Source organism: Micrasema longulum, unplaced genomic scaffold, assembly GCF_059751315.1.
Source record: "Micrasema longulum isolate JH-2025_06_02 unplaced genomic scaffold, ASM5975131v1 h1tg002029l, whole genome shotgun sequence".
Classification (NCBI taxonomy): Eukaryota; Metazoa; Arthropoda; class Insecta; order Trichoptera; family Brachycentridae; genus Micrasema; species Micrasema longulum.
Genome location: NW_028279197.1, coordinates 288,723 through 308,838, shown reverse-complemented (window position 1 = coordinate 308,838; position 20,116 = coordinate 288,723). Strand labels below are relative to the sequence as shown.

Here is a 20,116-nt window from a genome sequence, read left to right as displayed (position 1 = left end):
TCACTGAATTATCAGAACTATCGATGACAAAACAAAACGAGCGGATTCAAGAGACTTCCAGACAAAATTTGATAATGACCTTTTTAAAAAAATCTATCGCCAACTTTTACATGCTAGAGATTTTTACTCTTCGCTTTCAGGCCTTAATCATACAGCACTACCAGCCTCGTCTGACAAACTATTTGTATTTTTATTCACCTCATTAATATTTTTCTTTGTAAATTTTGCACTTAGTTCTTGTGATAAATCATTTACCAATTCATAAAATGTGTTTAAATTCAATGAAATAATATGTTTTGGTAATATTATTAATTCCGTTATACGGCATATGGAAACTCTTTTTTAAAAGGCATTAAACTGGAAAACATATCATTATGGACATGTGCCTTCGTGTAACAAAAGTGATAAGGGTACACTGCGATTGGTGTACAAATGCAGTGTCCTATGCACCATTAGGTGTGAAGCGGGAACGATGACGATGATAGACATATGCACTTCTTATATCAAAGCCCAGATACAAAAAAACAATTAGTTGTGTTTATTGTCAACCATCATGAAAAGAAAAAAAAGACCGGATAATTTTATTGTCCTGACAAAATATTTTTTAGTTGTGTCTTAAGTGTTTTACTTTCGACTCACAATTTTTTTTACAAATTTTTACGTTCTTATATTATTTTTTACGCACAATTCTTACAACTTTTTCATTTCATAGAAGCATATTTTTGACTGCACTCCATTATTAGATTATGTAATATGATGAATTCGTTGTACGCTTCTAGTATTAGATTTCTGAAATAAATGTAACACACGCTTTATTTGTAATATTATAAAAAGAGTGATATATTTTTAGGTAATACACATATAAAAAATGGACTCTTACCTATGTTCAGTACAAAACATCAGGACTTCTTTAGAATTGAAATTTTCTGATGAATGGCCCATCCCATTGAATGTATCAAATAAAATATTTGTTAAAGCTTCAGAAGCCAAAACAGTTTCTTGCCCCCTTTGATCTGGTGACAAATTTTCCAGTGTAAAGCTAGATATCATCCTAAAATAGACATATTTTACATTATAACACTAGCTAAACAATAAAAACCTAAAACATATTATCACCATAAACAAACAAAAACACACCTGGAAGTACAATTAACGATTAATTGCAACTGATTTCCTACTTCAGTCGCTGGTATTATTAACATTTCCAGGGGTGTAGATAAATCATCTTCAATATTCAAGTTATGAGAAACTTTTAGTGTGTTTGCTAATCCTCCGCTAAAATAAAAAATATTAATGTAGCTTTATATATGTACACTCTATATAAAATGGCTTTTAAAGATCAAAATATGACATTATTTTTCCCTGTTTATGGCAGATAAACTTCCTAGCTTTAAATTACAAATCCTTAAGTTTAACCTTTTGCTAATAAATAAATTGAGATTTTATTCCGTTTGAACATCATGTGTATGATGAGAAGGTAAATAAACAGTTTACTTGCAGTTTTTATTTGAGTACTTACTTATTTAAAAACCTAATTTTATAACATCATGAGTGAAATTGTTGATATAAAAAAAACAACTGTTTAAAGTAATTACCAAAACTTGCAAAATCCTTGTAAAATCATCTTTAAAATGTTTACAATCTTAGCTGAAGAGTCACCTTTGAAATTTTGTATGGGATTGTGAGAACATTTATTTTCAGGTATAGCGCATGTGTCATAGATAGAGGTGTTGTCAGAAAACTTAATTGGCGTAATTTTATTGTTATTCTTTGACAAAGTCATTTCTTCAGAATTTTTTGGGTCATCATCGGGAATAAAATTAAGACAATTTTTAATATCTTGGGTACATTTTAAGCACAATTGTGAGTATTTATTATTGCCTTGAAAATACTCAACCAATTCTATAGCCGTAGAAGATATTTTAAATGGTCCTGAAAAAAAGATAACAGTAGGCGATATTGGTTAAATTATTAAAAACAAATGAAAAAAACACAATTCTACAAAAATCAATAAAAAAAAGAAGACATTTTTGTTTTTATGATTTATTTATAATCATTTTTATTTATGAATTCTTAATAATAAAAGAAATATGTAGTGCCTAATAAATTTTATCTTACTCAAAACTCTATAAATAAAGGCATTGTTTATGTAAATATGTACATCTATATATGCATGTGAAAACAATTTTTTTTTTTAAGATTTTAAATTGATGACTTGTTTTATTAACATGAAAAAATATAATATGAGCAAATCTGAGAGATTATCAGATTTCTCCTTAGCAATTATTTATAATTTCAAATTACCGAAATGTTAAACCAAACAATTCCAGCAAAATTACATAAATTTATGCATAAAAGGCGCTCTCCGCCGTGTAGTAGTTAAAATACTCGAGTCACACACGGAAGAATCCGGGTTGGATTTCCCATAAGAACGCAAAAATTTAATGTGATTTTTCTCAAGCCTGGGTACTCTGTGTTGTAATTCAACACTGTACTTGAGCCTCCTGGCCTGTGCAAAAGAATAAATAAAAAGACTAATAGCATTCCTGTATTAAAATTAAGAAAATAAAAGACATAACTAAATTGAAGGAAAACTTTGAATTCAACTAAATAATATATAGTTTTCTAATAGCGGTACTCGAACTTTGACAGTGTAAAGCGGCCATGTTGGTGAAGCTACAGCTGTTAAATTTGGAAAATTTGATGACTAATGTTGGGCAAATCATCATAGAAAGTTGCAGTGTTTAGCAATGTGTGCAAATCATTAAACTTTACTATCAAAATGAGTGGTCAGTTTGAGGTATGTGTCGGACGGAAAATCATATTTAGTGACGAGACCTATTTTTGGATGAATAGCTATGTAAACAAGCAAAATTGTCACTTTTGGGGAGATAACAATACACAGGAGATCCATCAGTTGCAAATGCATCCAGAAAAGTCACTGTTTGGTGTGGATTTTGGTCCTAACGTGGTCATCTCTTTCATAATCTTCTCTTATTTTTCGCGCAGTTCTGTTCACCATTTTCAGTTTTCAGTGCTGCAGAACAGCGTTTATTTGATATTTTTTAAATACGTATTAAAATTTGTTACCCACTAACCCACCACTCTTTTTAACGAGCACAGGTCAAAAATTTATATCAGTATCATTGTCCAAAATCCCAAATCCAAAACCACATAAAAACAAGATCACAAACACAGAATACAAACAGTTTTTTTTTCCATAGCAACGTGAAGACAAAACTGTTTGCTCTGAGTAATCAAGTGTGTTTGCCGAGAGGGGTGGTGGTGGGGATGGGCAATGTGAAAAAATAGATCTAAAGTTACTAAGTAATTTGTGAACAATTTTTTTTTTCTTTTTTATTCATTGAAAAAAGTGTTGACAAAATAAGTATAAAATTACAAATAGTTTGTACATACATAATTAATAATAAGGTTTCTACCTCTCTAATAGAGTGAAACTCGTATTTGGAGAGGGACACACCTACATACCTCGTTTTGGTGATTAACTATTTTTAACTGGCGCATGAATAAGGTCGACGTCAAAATTATCATAGATTAAAGTTAATTAATCATATTGCGAACTCATTAAAATGAACACACACAATATAATTTGATATTGAATAAAATGTCTATGTTGTTGATCGATATCGAAGTTTTCCGGCGGCACATCACTATTATGGGGACTACAAGAATAAAGTACGCCATTTGTTTTCTACACTTAATTGTCAATATTTACAGAACTTCGTGAGCGTGTAAATGTCAAAAGTCTATTCTTAAATCGCCTGTAGAATAGTTTGGTGGCAATATTATGCATTTATAACACAAAAAGGAAAATTATTGTTTATTATATCGAGTTCGTGTAAATAAAATATTTTATTAAATAAAAAACATATACCGTTTGTGCGATTTAGAAGAACTCTCTGAAGTTCCTTTATAAGAGCTAGTGCGCTTCTTGGAAGAATATCTTTAAACACCGCTATCCAATGTTTTTCTAAACATTTGAGAATATCCAATAGGTTCCAGGGAGGTTCTACAAGTACTATCTTTTTCCATAAATCATCATAATTTTTCCTCATTTCTTGCTAAAAGTACAGAATGAAAAAACTCACATCATTGACAATGGTGGGCAATTAATAATAAATTCTATGACATGCCCTAAATAGTCATTAATCATTAAATTAATAAAAACCACTGAAATGAAACAAAATTGATTGTAAATAGATGAAACAAATATAAACCACACAATGAATAGTAAAAAGAAAAGTACCTCTAAGACAATTGATAAACAGTTGCACAAAATCATTTCAATAATATTGATTTTTTCACTATCGGTTTTACAAATGATCTTTTTAATATCAAACATTTGTTTTGAACTACTGGCATTAATAATAGATACAGATTCATAATTTGTTAATTTTGTAGCGGTTATTGTAGGTTTTGCCGGAGTAAATTTTAACAATTGTAAGGAATCGAGGAATTCTGAGAAAAACTGCTTATGTGTAAACATCTTGATGCCATTCACAGCTGCCTTGTTGCACAAATTTATATCATTGGTCAATAAAACCTGTAAAAAATATTAAATTATTATACTTATCAATTAATAACTACAGATAGGTCGTTATTGGTCATGGTGGATTACCTATACTAGACAAAAATATAATAAAATAATAATAAATATGATAACATCATAAAATATTGTAACAAAAGATTTTTAAAAACATAAAATTCCATCTACATAGTTAAAAACAAATTGTGTGAGTAAATATGAAGGATCACAATATCCCATATAATGAATAAAATTAATAAAAATTAACATTAGATCAATTGAATGACTATATTTAAACCATTATTAACAAGAATTTAAGAAATATAGTTAAATATATAAATGTCAACTTACTACCATTTTTTGTGAATTTGAAAGTTGTAAACAACAATTTAATATTTCGTCATCCGCAACAGGGCAAGGAAACATATGGTCACTGGCTACCTTGACCGACTGACCTGTTAAAATAAGCTTTATGATTGATTGGTCATAATAAAAAAAAAATGCTATCCATAATTTAATATAAAACTAAGCCAAAAGTTAATGAATGTTTCATCTTAAATCTCTTCTGAAATTTGGTACTGGTGATGTCAAGTTTGCTGTAATCTATGGATGGATGTAAACTAAGGTGATAAATGAACAAAAAATAATTACCACATATTTTAGGATTAGTTGATAGATTTTCGTGCAAATATCTCATGGCTTTCCTAGCCAATACTTGTGTATTTGCAAACCCCCCATTTGTATATAACTTGAGTTTATCTAACTCACACAAAACTATCCAGGGCACCATGACACAAATTTTATACTTTCCAGCTGTAAAAATGCCATTACACGGTTTGTAAATATAAATATGTTAGCAAACATACTTTAGCTTTGAGTAAAATTGATTACCAACCTTCATCTGATGGATCTGTAAGTCTTTGAATAGTTTTGAGATTTGAAATAAAAATGTTTGTATCAACAACAATAAAAATTGTTTTTGAATCACCTTCTAATTTTCTCTCGGTCGTATCATTTTCAAATAATTTTACATTTTGATTAGAACTCAATTGCCGAAAATCACCACGAACCTGGAAATATTAAAAAGTACTGAAAACAGGGGTATAAACATGACATGTATAAAACCTTCTTTTTTGGCTCAGTCATAAGCCCAAAGTTGTTAAAATTTATTACTATATATATATTCCTACCACAATGTTGACAATGACTATACCGTATTAGCCCAAATTTAAAGCGACCTAATATAACACGATCTATATACTTGAAGCAGAAATTAATGTTGAAACATAATGCGAATGTTAGAAAAATATTTTGAGTAAAAAACATCACATTATATTCGGGATGATACTAATAATAATACATAATATCATCGGCCTAGCTAGTAAAACTCATAAATTCAAAACTTACTTTTATTCAGGGGAGAGTAAAAACAGTTTTTACTTCAGTAGAAAATTATAGTGATGTTTTTTTTTTCCATATGTAAAAGAAATAAAAAATAATGCAACACTGTACAAGTTTTACACATATAGATTATTTGATCTTCTAACAGGAAACGCCAAAATATCATTTTTGTCCATTTGTGGGTTTACAGGTTTTACAAGTTAGGATGACGATATGACAAACATAACATTGTGTATTATTTAATATGTATAATATTATTCTTAACCAAAATATGAAGCATGAAAAAAAATATTTCATGGCAGAAATTATCTTTGGATTAACCTTTAATTAATAATTAGTAGCAATATTTTTTTTTTTTAAATATCACTCATGTTTATGTAATGGAGAAATTTCAGATATTATTGTCTTTTTCAAACAATATGGTGATTTATTTTTCTAAACATCTACAAATTAGGCAGTTCAATAGAAACAATACTAACCTGTATAATTTGTTCAACAATAGACTCCCAATCCATTTGTTCATCGGCTGGAAGGTTAGTTTGGGGGGTTTTACAAAATGAGTCATCTTTGATAAAACTTGATCTATTGTTAAGGTTATCAAAAGAGTTATTAGCACTTATATTTTCGGTAACAGGTTTAAATAACTGCTCAATCTCTTCAACTTTGTGTCGTTTTGAAATGGCTTCGGTGGTCATTTGGGAACTTTTTCTTTTGAGAGGTACATCTATCAGCAAGAAAAATACATTCTAAATTAAACATATTATTCTTATCAAATTAATAATATTAAATTAAAAATCAAGCCTTACCATCCACTATCATGGAATTATTGTTTTTATTTATTTCATTACTAGTATTCGACAGTCTTTTCCTAAAATTATGTAACCGGTTATTTGCTTGTTGAGATTCTGAAAAGTAAATATAAAAACATTATATAATAGGTTAAATTTGACATTTAAGTTACAATTAATATAATCCAGCAAATCATTATTTTTATACAAAAAAAAAGTGAAAATAACTAAAAATTATAAAATACCTTTTACACACTTGTAAATAATACATACCGCAATCACTTATATTGACAATATTGTTATTTGTGGTCTCCAGACTGTGTGGAATTGATATCTCACTCTCTCTGCGTATTTTTCGGGTCGAAAGTTGATTATTTGAATTTTCATTTATTAAGTATTTTGACTCTAGAAAAATATTTTGTGCATTAAATCAGATTTACTAAAAGAAAATTAGAATTAAATACCATGTTACTTTCTATCACTAGCCTCACCGATATTATTAGGTGTGTGACTTGTAGATGTAGAAGTTACACCTTCCAAAACTTCATTTTTAACATTAACATCATTTTGAGATGTACCAGATATTCGTTTTCTTAAAGTTTGTAACCTTTTTTCTGCACCTAGAACCCAAAGAACATTATTTAAAGCAAGCATATTTTACAATAACTATTAATTTATTTTTATAATTCTTGTATATTAGATGTTAACATAAATTGTGTAAATTGTGTAAAATTTAAAAATGAGTACCAAGAGCAATACAAAAAATGGTAAAGGTTATCCGGCATTGGAAAGAAAGTTTTACTGCTCTGTAAGATATGTGTTTGCTTTTACAATACATATATTTTATTTTATTTGATTACACGCTTTTAAAATGGAATGTCAAGTAGACGAAAGTGAGCATTTTCGACACCTCGTTTTGTTCGCATTCAATCGAGGGAATAAAGCTGTCAAAGCTTCTTGCAATATTTGCTATGAATTATAAGCTAATTTGTTTTTTTTTTTTGTTATGTCATCTTGGTCTCTTCATTTAAAAAAATTGACACAACTTATGTTAACACCCAATTAAGTAACTGAAAAAACCATTTAATTTATTAAAAATGTTTATTTTGTGCTGAAATCCAATTTTCAATTTCATCATCATTATCATTCCCTTTCCGCACCTAATGGTGCATAGGGAACTGCATTGGTACACCAATCACAGCGTATCTTGATCATTTTTGTTACATAAAGGTAAGATGATCAGTCTTACACTTCAGGCAGCAGTCCAGGGACTATGAAATATTCTGGTGTGAAAACACCCTTTTAAATAAATATTTCATATCAACCATGTCGGGAATCGAACCTGATACCTCTCGCATGGTAGGCAAACGAGCTGACCATTACACCACGAGGCCGACTTTTTAAATTTAATACACATAAATAAATCTAAGTCATAAAAAGAACAAGAAGGCTAGTAAAACTTCCACATTCTAGCCTCACACAATATTGACTATAAGAAAGTAAATATTAATTTAATTTAAGTAATAATAAATTCAAAACTGTGAGAATATTTTACCCAATTATGCATGTTATCTCATAAATAATATCATATTATCGTCTTCCAATTAGTACAGTTCAGAACTCAATTTATATTATCTCGTTAAAACCAAGTTTGATACTATTTTTGAAATTATAGAATGGTTAAAATTTAGATTAAATAATATAAAATATTATCCTTACTGTTTTTATTGTTTTTTTCTTTTCTACTGATTCTTGGTGTGCAAATATCGCCCAGAGAAACACTAGCAGAAGATCTTACTTTTGGAATTGAATAAGAACTTAATGTACTATTTGAAGAATTTGTATTTACACTGGAGCTGTGAGTACTTCCTTCTGAAAGTACATATTAAATATATGCTTAATAAAAATGTGCATAAGTTATACAAAACATTGATATTTCCTTATGAAGAAAGCAAAAGCTATTTTTGATTTATTTTTTGGCATAGTATTAGAGGCGCAGCAACAATATGTATGAATTTACTCACTTTTATTATGTTTTGTTGCAGACCTTGATACTTTAAATTCATTTTGCTGCTTTTTTTTCTGTGCAATCACCTCGAGAACTGCAAGAAAATAATTTGTCATCCATTTTCTAAAAAAATTGAAAACAATGTTTTTAAAACATTGTTTTTACTTTAAAAAGATAAAGTTAACAGCGACAAAGGAATTATTAGGGAACATTATATCGAGGGCTTACAACCAGAATGATGTATGGAGAAAATTTTAATTGTGCAAGAGAGGCAAATTTTGATATAAATCTTGTCAACTGTGTTTTTCCTAGGACATAACTAAGACCTATTATAATATATGTACCTTAAAGCTGAAAACCACATTTTTTGCAAAATTGAGTTATGAATGTCATTTTGTTCATATATTCAGATTCTATTAATGCTAAACACATTGGAGTCCTCCGATATACCACTACTGAAATAGCTTGTTCTCAAACACTAGTAGTGCAGTAATACTACTCATGCTTTCAACAAAATTCAACGGTTTGCTGGTATTAAAGCAGTGGATACCGAATAAATTCCACAATTTTTATAACAAACTACCTCTGACGCAGCAGGGGATTTTGCACAAGATTAGGTCTTATTGTCATAATCAACTATACTTAACCGTTAGGTCATTTCTTTTGCCGTTAATTTCATTATTTTACTTTGCTTTTTTTCACATTCTGTTAACTTTCAATTACTGTTTTATTGCTATTAATATCATGTCATTCAATTTATATTAACCTGTTTTTTTCATAAATAATTCATTTTAATTAATGACACGGAATTTAATATTTTTGCCTAAAGAAAGTTTTATAGATATATTGTTTTTCATTCAATATTCTACATTAATTTTTATACTAAAGTCCGAGGAGTAGTTAGGGCGCGGGCCGAGCGGTTAGAACAAAAAACATTAAAGTCCCACAGTTATTTGATAGTCCATATATAAAAATTTTTGCCAAATTTCATGATAAGTCATTCTGGTTCTGTGCCCTCAATATACAATTCAACACAGGTTTTATCTGGAGAGGTAATTTTTTTTTTTAACGAATATTATGTACTAGTGACATTTAAAAATAAAAATAAAATTACATTTTAAGATGTATAGGACTGCATTCAGAATAATTTAAATAATCGATAATTAAAACTTCATGGTCAAAATGTATAAGTTTGTTTGGAATGCTGAAAAATAAATCAAATTTCAATCAATTTAATTTTTGTGGAAGTTAAACCAAGTTTAAAAAATATACAGATTATTTACTTATACAAAAGCATACTCCTTTTCCTTCCGCTATCTGCTGTTAGCAATACAAAAACTTGGACTTACCTCTTAATTGAGTAGGATTTAATTTGTTTCCATTATTATTGATACTTCTGTTTGAAGTATTTTCATGGGAAGAATTTATTTTCTGGTTAAGTTTCTCAATGACTAAAACAATATAAACATTAATCATTTTACTACTTAAAAAAAGAGGAATATTTGTGTTATGATTTACACAACTATTCTAAAAAAAGGGGGTTAGAAAATGGGGAAACTAGTTGTTTCCTTCTAACCTGGAGTAGGCGACACTACCCACAGGACCACAACCCATCTCTCCAGACTATATTAAAGTATTTTACATGCTGTCTACACTAAAATTTAGAACAAATACATAACTCAATAAAAGAGTAGTTTACAAACATCAAGAACAAGTAAATTAGCAATTTTCTATTGGATGTATTTTTTTGCCAGGTGTTCGGTGGCACCCGCGCGCAATTTGGTCACGTGTTGGGTGTCCTAAACCATTTTATTACAATGGACGCCAAAGATTTGTATTTTTTGGAAAATTATTTTTTTCAATGGCAAACACTGAGAGTTAAACATGGTACTAATGATATTAATTTAGAGAGGGAAAACAAAGGAGAATTTTACACGCTATGAGAAATTATGACAGCAGCCTATTAATTTTTTAAGTATATGAGTCTCTGACTCCCTGTTAAAGTCTGTTCTGCGACAAGCCCTGCAAGGTGAGGCTCTTTTTCACCTCGTATGCCTCTGCAAGCTCCCTGATCCTCAGGTCGAGTGGCCTGAATCCACTCAAAACCTGAGCTGATACCAGGGAGATTGTTCTGTATCCCTTGCATGACCTGATAGCTATTTGTCTTTGGATAGAGCCCAGTTTTCTATGGGTGACTTTCTTTTTACTTAGTTCTTATACCATACAACGCCGCTTGTTTGCAAATCTTTCTATGCAAACAGCTTGACCAAATTGCGCACGGGGATGGGACCACAATCTGATTGATTTTAAATTAAATCAAAAAAATTGTCATAGTGAAGACAAGAACTCTATCACTGACCAGCATTGCAATATTTGATATTTCAAAAAATTATAATGAATACTAAAAAAAATTAGAACATGTTAGACTTGTCCATCTTTTTATATAAAAAGTTTCCTTACTCTTTTTTTGATGAGTGTTTAATATTGGAGTAGTATTTTTGTCACTTGCTGGATTATTAGACTGATTTTCTTGCTGATCTATTCCCTTATCTAAAAACATTTTAAAATTGAACATTTCATAAATAATTAAGAGGTATTTAAATATTATCATTTATTGAATGTATGTTTTCACTTTAAGTTATTCATATAATACAAAAGAGTATTTTAAAAAGACATGTCAAATCGACAGATAAATGACAATAATATTTTTGGTAAAATTTTTGAGAATAAATCATTAATAGGAATTTGAATATAGAAATAGCATCTACCAATGCAATCATCTACCAATGCAATCATCTAACCCTTTCGCTCCTGAGATATATTTTTTAATTTTCTTTACTCTCCTTTTTTTAGACTATCTCTTCACTTCGGATACTAGAGCTATCATATAAAAAATATTTTATGTTGTAAGTGGCTAGTAACATGAACAATTGTTGTGGCCAGGACCTAACAGAATATGGAAGGCAATTTGAATTTTTGTTTGTACCCACACAAACGTGTTGGCCAGGAGCGAAAGGGCTAAGGCTGTCTGGATAAATGCACTAGAAGTATAAAAATCATACAATATTGTCATTTAAAAATGCCGTTTAATCTAAATCACATGTAAACATGAAGTACAATAAATATGGTGTGGTGCTTAAGATGCTTGACTCACACACGAAAGGTTCTGAGTTTGATTACCAGTGAGAATGAGAGACTGGGTGTTTTGTGCAGAATTTCACCACTGCCTCCTGGCCTGTTGTGGTGCAAAATAATTAAATGACCATAAAATGAAAACAAAAACTTTTAAAGGTATTTCTGTTATATGGGTGTGTTAGAATAAGGATAAATGGAAATATTGTGTTGTAAAGACTTTTCTTTTTTACAGTGTTTATGTAAAAAGTTTTTACAAAGGATCATGACACAAGTGGGCATTTTTGTCGTTTCCAAATATCAAGCTCAAGTCCAGTGGTTAAAAGATGACTAAATCAATACCTCTCAAAAAGATTTAATCAAATTGAGAGGATTGTTATGCCATTGTTCATCTGTTTTGTCGATGTTTAAGACACCATTGCAGCGTCAATCATCTTGACTGATGTGATCAGATCACAAAAGGTCCAAAACTTCGGGTCGTTTTTTTTATTATTATTTAATGTATTTTATAGGCACCTTATTTTATGGAATAACATTAATATTTTTTAGCTTAAAACTTTTATTAAATGAAAATAGATACCTTTAAATTCACAAAATGTCATTTCATTTATACTTATAATTATGTTTTCATTCTGATTATATGCATATTATATGTACATTAATATTGATTTAACATTTATAATACCCATGGTATTTATAAATTTATAATACCCATGGTAAATTATCAATACTGTATATACAAGAAATTGTCGGCACAAACATGTGAATGCATGGAGTGGAATGCACGTGTTAGTTAAATTGGGAGGGCTTTCTTTTTGAAATTATTTGTGGGAGCTTACACTAAAATTGAGCCACTTGGTAAACTAGGTATTCCATTCATTTCGTATTACTTCGTCAATGTGTTATCAAATAAAATATAAAACCTTTATTAAAATATGGTATTTATTATTCAAGGCATGTATTTATGAGGTGCTAATTATGAATAATTGTCAAAAAGGATCGAACAGCAGGGTCCGCATTTTAAAGAAATTGTGAGCTGATTAAGTGCCTCATTACTGTATGTAAATTCTAATAATATTGTATGGAGTCTGGATGGATGAATCAAAAACTTAAAAAACAACACCCAGCAAAGTTTAAACAGGGTTTCTTTGAAACGCAATTGTTTTCAAACGGTGTAGGCTCACAGTTTTTTTTTTTTAATGGTCAAGTTTTCCCGTTTTTTTAAATGCCTTAAAGGTTACAACTGGTTATGACACTGTTTCAGTTTTTGGCGTTCTTTTATAAGAGTAATGACTTCATGCTGTTTAAAATTTTGTTTTCAAGATACGAATGAGTAAGGGCACGGGACTGCGTGGGTATGAGGTGGAGTGAGGTGGAGACGGCCGGGGAGATTTCATGCGTATATACTTCTTCCTTGGGAGATTATAATACGGGTAGGTAAGGATCATGGATAAAGATTTGAAGTTAAGGCAAAGCGCAGTACGGACTGCGGCAGGGCATTAAATTTTTCACACGAAACGAAATATTTTTTTATATACTTCTGCCCTTGGTGATTTAGTTTTTGTTACTTTGTTACGGTGTTGTTTTGTTATGATTTAATTTATTTTTGTAAAACTGCAGTTACTTTTTTTTACCACCTTTAATGGCCAAACGCCCAGTCATGCTCAATGCATATTTAGTTGTCCTTTAACCGCCAATCAGGTGTGACGTGAGCTTGATATTTAGAATCAAAACCAAAATGCCGGCTTGCCGTGAAAGTGTGTAAAAACCATTAGGATTAAACATTATCAAAAGGATTGTGTAACTTTTCATTGGTAAGTATTAGTTTATAAGGGATTAACAGAGCTTTAAATAATTATTATTCAAATATAAATTTTATTTCTTGTAAATGTCGAACTACGCCTAGCGGCACAAAAGCAAAGCTCTTTTTACTAACAGGAATGCACTAGTAGGAACACATTTTTTAATGGTGTTTTATTTTTTAATATCTTTAGGCTACGATCTAGCATTCGGATTAACTTTTAAGTTAAAACATAATAAATGTGAGTTAATGTTATTTTAGCATTCCCCTAAATCCAGTAAAAAGAAATAAATGGGTAGAAATTTTAAGAAATTTAACAAAAAAATCTGATTGGAATTTATAAAGAGTTTAATATAAACTTTTTATACAGGGTGTTCTTTAAACCCTGTCACATCCGAAACCACGATGATCAGTATGAGCATGAAGACATATTGGCACATTAAAATAATTTTTTTGGACAACTAAAATCTTAAAAAATAAAAGATAAATAAAAAACAAATGGTCGCTTACTCCTGTAGGGAGAAACTAGGAGGGGGAGGAAGGAGCCTGATACACTGTCAACTGCACAGCCGCGCCCCCCTCGCTTCTCCCCTGCAGAAGTAAGCAACCATTTGTTTTTTTAAATATTTTTTTTTTTTAATTTTCTTCGTTTTAAATACTTTTTTTAATATGCTAATACATCTTCTTGCCTATACTGACATCGTGGTTTCTGATGTGACAGAGTTTAAAGAACATCCTGTATATACCAAAAATGGTCACTCTTCCATTTTGTAGTATATGCAGTCTCATCGAATGCAGCTCTGGTATTAATAAGCTAACTCGGAACTATGAGTACACTATATTCAAAATTTACCTTATGGGGCGCATCTATGTGCATTAATAGGTCGATGATTTCACGTAATGTCTATAAAATGATTCAATAATTCTGATTGATGTATTTTTTTTTTTATACTCAAAAGAATCGTCAAATCGCCGGAGTACCTATAAGCTATAAGGTATCAGATTTCTTAGCATGTCATGGATTTATTTCGTAAGTTTGTTTGAATCCCTCAGAGTAATAATGCGTAACCTAGAGAGAAGCCCTATCACTATGTTTCATAGAACGCAAGCGATGTTGGTTAGCAACCATTTTGTTTTGTTTGACAACAAATACATAACGGTTCTGTCGGATGCTTTTGTCGGTAGGCTTGGCTTTGTTTGTAAATAAGTTGGATATTTACGTTATAATAAATAAAAATCGACTATGGTGAATTGCAGTATGTTTGGTTGCAGCAGTAGAACGTCAAAGGTGTTAAAGAAGTCAGTTTTCACAGGTAATTGATTCCGAATATTTTCCCATGATTTACATTGATTTTCGACATTTATTGTCCCGACATGTGTATTATGTTGCTTAAAAACTTTCCTTATATCAACATATTTACTTCAGATACTATTTTTTCTCAATTAAGGGGATAAATTTGGGAATTAAAGTATGTTTACTGTTAGTAATGACATTTGATTAAGGGCAATATATCGGGGCCGCACTAGGCATCGATATAAAGTTTGAGTCTTTATCGAGTAGAGGTTAATTAAAATTTTACTCGAAAATAGCAACATTAACCTTGAAATCGCATCTTAAATGACATGTCCAAATTTCAGACCGCTACGACTCGCGGTTTCGGAGATGTGACGGACAAACAAACAAACTCAACACTGGACTTTGGTTCCATGGAGCTGGGATTTATGTCTCAATAAATGTAACATAAGCATATTGTGAATAAAATAAATAAATGAATAAAATAAATAAATGAATAAAAAAATAAACACACACATGTATTTTCAGTTTTATAAAATAAATATAGGCGAAGCATAGAAAAATAAATTGGAATAACCCTGCAATAATAAACACACAGGTATTTACAATGCAATTTAATATCCATTTGGCAATTCTCGACCTGAGTACGGCCCATTGTTTTGCTGCGAACTGTAGCTAACTTAATACCTAATAGTCATAGAATGGTTTTTCTACATTTGGGCTCCTCTATAGCTTGGCACATTATTACTCTGAGTTGAATCCTATATGTCTTTCTCGCTCTAATGCTACCAAAATCATATTATCTCATATCGGGTATGTATGACCTAACACTTTTTGACTCCAGTGCTAACTACTTAGATGTCTTCACATATTCTTTTAGCTATGTATTTATAATTAAGTAGTTTTAGTTCTTTTTTGCTATTGTTGTATTAGTATAGAACTACTTATACTTAAAAAATCTCCATCTTAGAACAGGCTGAGCTATGTTAGATAGAGACTATCCTAACCAGAGGATGCTATATTTCTAATTCACTAATTTTATATAGATTCCCTGGTATTAAAAAAGTTATGCAATAAATTTATAAAATAAAATTTAAAAAATATTGTGTTTATTAAAATAATGAAATATGAGGATAATAAACATTACTTTTTCTTTTCGTAGGCAAACTTTTTTTTTTTACTCCATCATTTTTAGTATTCGGAATAGCCTGAATATTTTTTTTCGGTGCTGTATTTTTATTTGCTTGTGATGAATTTAAGGGCTGCGGTGTTTGGGGTAGTAATGACTTTACAGGATTTGATTTGTTGACTAAATTATCATTTCCTTGGCAAAGCTGTAATTTAGCCTTATTCTTGGCTTTACTTCTTCTCACTCTTTTTTTAATGATCTTCTTTGGATCCATCTGAAAAAGATGTATCTTAATATATTAATTTATAGTGGTCAGACATGCTCAACAGTGTTGGAAATAAAGTTGGTTTACTGTAAATATTAAATGCACAACCAAATCATCTTCATACTCCTATCTGCACCTGGTGGATCATAAGGCACTACATTGGTACATCAAATGCAGGGGTAAGGTAATCATTCTTACACAAGTTCCAGTGATATCTTTAATGGGCAGACATAAGAGTATAACTGCAGAAGTGTAACTTTTCAGGAGAGCAAAAACACATTATCATTAACCCAATTATTTAGCAAAAGAACTCATATTTTGCAAAGGGGGTTTTATTTACTGATCATTTCATCTGTGTTGCCAGATTCAAGTATTTTGTACAAATAACAGAAATATCCCAGATATACTACTTGAACCACTATAGATGGAACAGAAATTAGTCTGCTTATGCTACTAAAACTAACTTATACTATTTGTACCACTCAATGAATTATACAAATGAGTCTACTTATATTACGGAGACTATCTCGTACTATTTGTGCCATTGAAAATATGACACAAATGCGCATACTTATTTTATTAAAACCATTGTTTTTAATAAAATAAGTTGTTTTGAGTAGTCATATAAGTGTACGGTTACATTGATGCAGGCATACACAAGGAACATTTTCTCATATAAATCGCAAAATAAACAAAAATTAAATTGTACTCCCATCAAAAATACATTGAAGAGTAAAAAATTTTTTTCCATATAAAAAAGAGTAAAACCACTTTATTTGTACATGAATAATAAAGTTTACAAACAATAAAAGGTTGCAGTTGTTCCTTCAACGGCGTAAAGTTGGTAAATATATGTTTAAAAATAAACAATAAGAGTAATTTAAATGTATCTTTACAAAATGTAAAAAAATAATTTGCACCAAAATAGAATTAGAACAAGTTAGCAGCAGTGTAAATAACAATCAAATGAAATGACGGTAACTGAAACATAATATGTGTTTAATATGTAATTGTACTTAAGAAATATAACTAGAAGTCGTAAATAGCTAAAAGTAGTCGGAATCGAGTTGTGGTAGAATGGGATTTGCACCTCGTACTTTTGATCCGTGAGTCCACAACACTACCACAACCCAGTTTTATTTACCCTAATACCCTAATAACGACTGTGTGGGATTTCCCGCTTTTTTATATGTATGTAAAATTAAGTAAAATAACAATATAAATTTAAAAGTTTGATAAATACATATTGTAGTCAAGGTTAGGAGGAGTAAGAACGCATGGATGTTTTACAATTCAGATAATTTGATAATGATTGAAAAACATGTTTGTTCTTTTTCCATTATTCAATAATACGGATTATGTTGATTGTACATAATGTTATGCAAGACTTATTTGTTAGGAACACTGAAGAACCAATGTTGTCTATAAACTTTGGCACAACACCACATGGCTTGACACAAAATTATTGAAAGTTCAAAATCAATTCTTTCGATAATTTAATAATGTATTCATTTTTAAATCAGATCAAAACCTGCTGACAGTTAATTATAACTTTGACGTCCATGAGATACTCATAATAATAAGTTTTTACTACAAAAATATTTCATCTTTAGACGTTAGTAATGAGAGTTACGTCGTGTTCGCTTGAATTAGTTAACTATTGAATTAGGGATTCAATCGAAAATGTGCGTTTGCGTTTACCTTGTTTCTTAATTTGGCATATTATTTATATTTATCTAGAACGTACAACGTATTATCGCAATAAACAATAAATAAAAACAAAACGTCCAAACACTTCAAACGTCAGGCCACAGATTATATAGTACAAGTCAGGCCACAGATTATATTATGATCTCTTATAAATACTTCAGCCTTGTTTACACGTGGACAATACAATATTGTTTTGTCCCAAGACTCGACCATTTTCCACGTGTAAACAGCAATTTGTAGGACAAGACTTTGTCTCTGGACATCGCTTCCGAGATAGACGGGCAGGCCGGGAGCAAATTATCCTCCGCGGAACAATGATTACCCCCACCACCGCGTATATAAAATAGGTTAAGGTTTAGTAAATAACCATAATAAAAGTATAATATATGAAGCATGTAATACTTTTTGTTGTTTTATTCTAAAATAAGTGAAATGTTTTTTTTCTAATTTTCATTCACATCGTTTTGTTAATTATTTTATTAATTAATGTTAAATTTTGAATAAACCTAATGTCTTTTTTATTATTACTATTATACTTACTTAAATCTATGCAAATGCAAATTTGTAAAACGTCAGTTTTTGTAAGTATTCGAAAGATGATCCTGGCAATATTTTATTGTTTACTCTTACTCTACTTCAATTCATAATTATTAATTTTGTTTTCATTTAATACCACGTATACCTTAGTCGTCTTATTAATATTATGCATACATGCTATTTAATAAAAATGTATTTTTTTGCTGCCCCTAGTCCCGAAAGTCCTGAATAAGTCACTGGGATACATATACAGCAAGATAAATAAAAAAATCTGAATACCTGCATACCTCAAATTTTATGTATCACGAGATTTTATGCTACTACTACTACTACTACCATCATCACGCCATTTCCTCGTAGGGGTAGGCAGAAAAAATGGACCGCCACACACGTCTATCCTGGAAAACATTCCTATCTTCTTCCACATTCATACATCTTGTCATACATGCCTTTCAGTTATGTCTGATTTTGACATGACCAGACTTAAGATTTTGGCGTATCTGATCATGCCTTGTCTTCCTTGGTCATCCTCGTCTCACGTTACCGTTACAAGAAATTATGAATAAGCTTTTTTACTTATTATTTATCTGTTCGAATAATAATAGATGTTTTAATAATATCTGCTTTCAGAAATTTAAAAACATAATTGAAAAATGGCCAAGTTGGGATATTTATTTTTTCGGCATCCCAACACTGGCCAATGGCCGCATCGTATTGTCCTCGTAGAAACACGCACGGACAGGAGGCAGGACCTTGTGACGACAGCGATTTTCTTGACGTGAGCTTGTGACACTTGGAAGTTTTTTATTTTTTTAATTTTTTAAAAAGTTTTTACATTTTTTTGGCTGAAAATTTCGCGTAAATGGCAACTGGAAGAAATTATAAAGTTAATTTCTCTTTATGACGAACAGGACTGTTTATGGCGCATTGATTGCCCAATTTATAGGGACAAACAATGTTTAAAAAACACCGTGGAGGCAATTATAGCCACAGTGGGAATCCTAGGTTTCTCTGTTAAATAATTAAAATTGAAAATCAAAAGTCTGCGTTCAACTTACTTGACTGAAGTTAAAAATATCCATTACTCTGCGAGGTCGAGGGCCAGTTCAGATGCCATATAAAGGCCAAAAATACCGTGGTTTAATAAAATGGTTTCATTCATGAATTACGTGCGAGTAAAAAAAAACATTTAACATAGCACGTACATCTTTATTATGACCTATAAAATAAATATGTGTAGGTCACTCAATTCTAGTTGAGGCAAACCAATACATTCAAAGGCTTCTGAGGGATGTGTGTAACACCGTGTTACTAACTCGTAGGCCCAATTTGCACGAATCGTCTAAATCCACACGGCACGGTATAATTAAGGTGGATTGACATTTATTATATTATTTTGTATTTATTTAAAATTTATTCAGGGGCTACTCTTAAAAATCGAGGTGAAAATTGAGCAAAAGGAAATCATCAGATTAGTCATCTTATTGCGTTTGCCTGGCATTAAA

At 30.4% G+C, this 20,116-nt stretch overlaps 1 protein-coding gene across 1 annotated transcript; it reads right to left on the bottom strand.

The window, feature by feature from the left end:
• Positions 1-208: 208 nt before the first annotated feature.
• Swt1 (Swt1 RNA endoribonuclease) lies at positions 209-18,305 on the bottom strand. Its single transcript, XM_088238983.1, has 19 exons — positions 18,066-18,305; positions 16,118-16,373; positions 11,204-11,293; positions 10,093-10,194; positions 8,760-8,837; positions 8,455-8,607; positions 7,227-7,355; positions 7,009-7,140; positions 6,754-6,852; positions 6,427-6,671; positions 5,442-5,616; positions 5,198-5,359; positions 4,898-5,001; positions 4,268-4,564; positions 3,896-4,082; positions 1,596-1,932; positions 1,138-1,275; positions 881-1,051; positions 209-789 (listed from the first exon to the last, which is right to left on the bottom strand). The coding sequence occupies exons 2-19, from the start codon at positions 16,371-16,373 to the stop codon at positions 702-704; spliced, it is 2,943 nt and encodes a 980-aa protein (XP_088095109.1). The 5' UTR covers positions 18,066-18,305; the 3' UTR covers positions 209-701.
• Between the last annotated feature and the right edge of the window lie 1,811 nt (positions 18,306-20,116).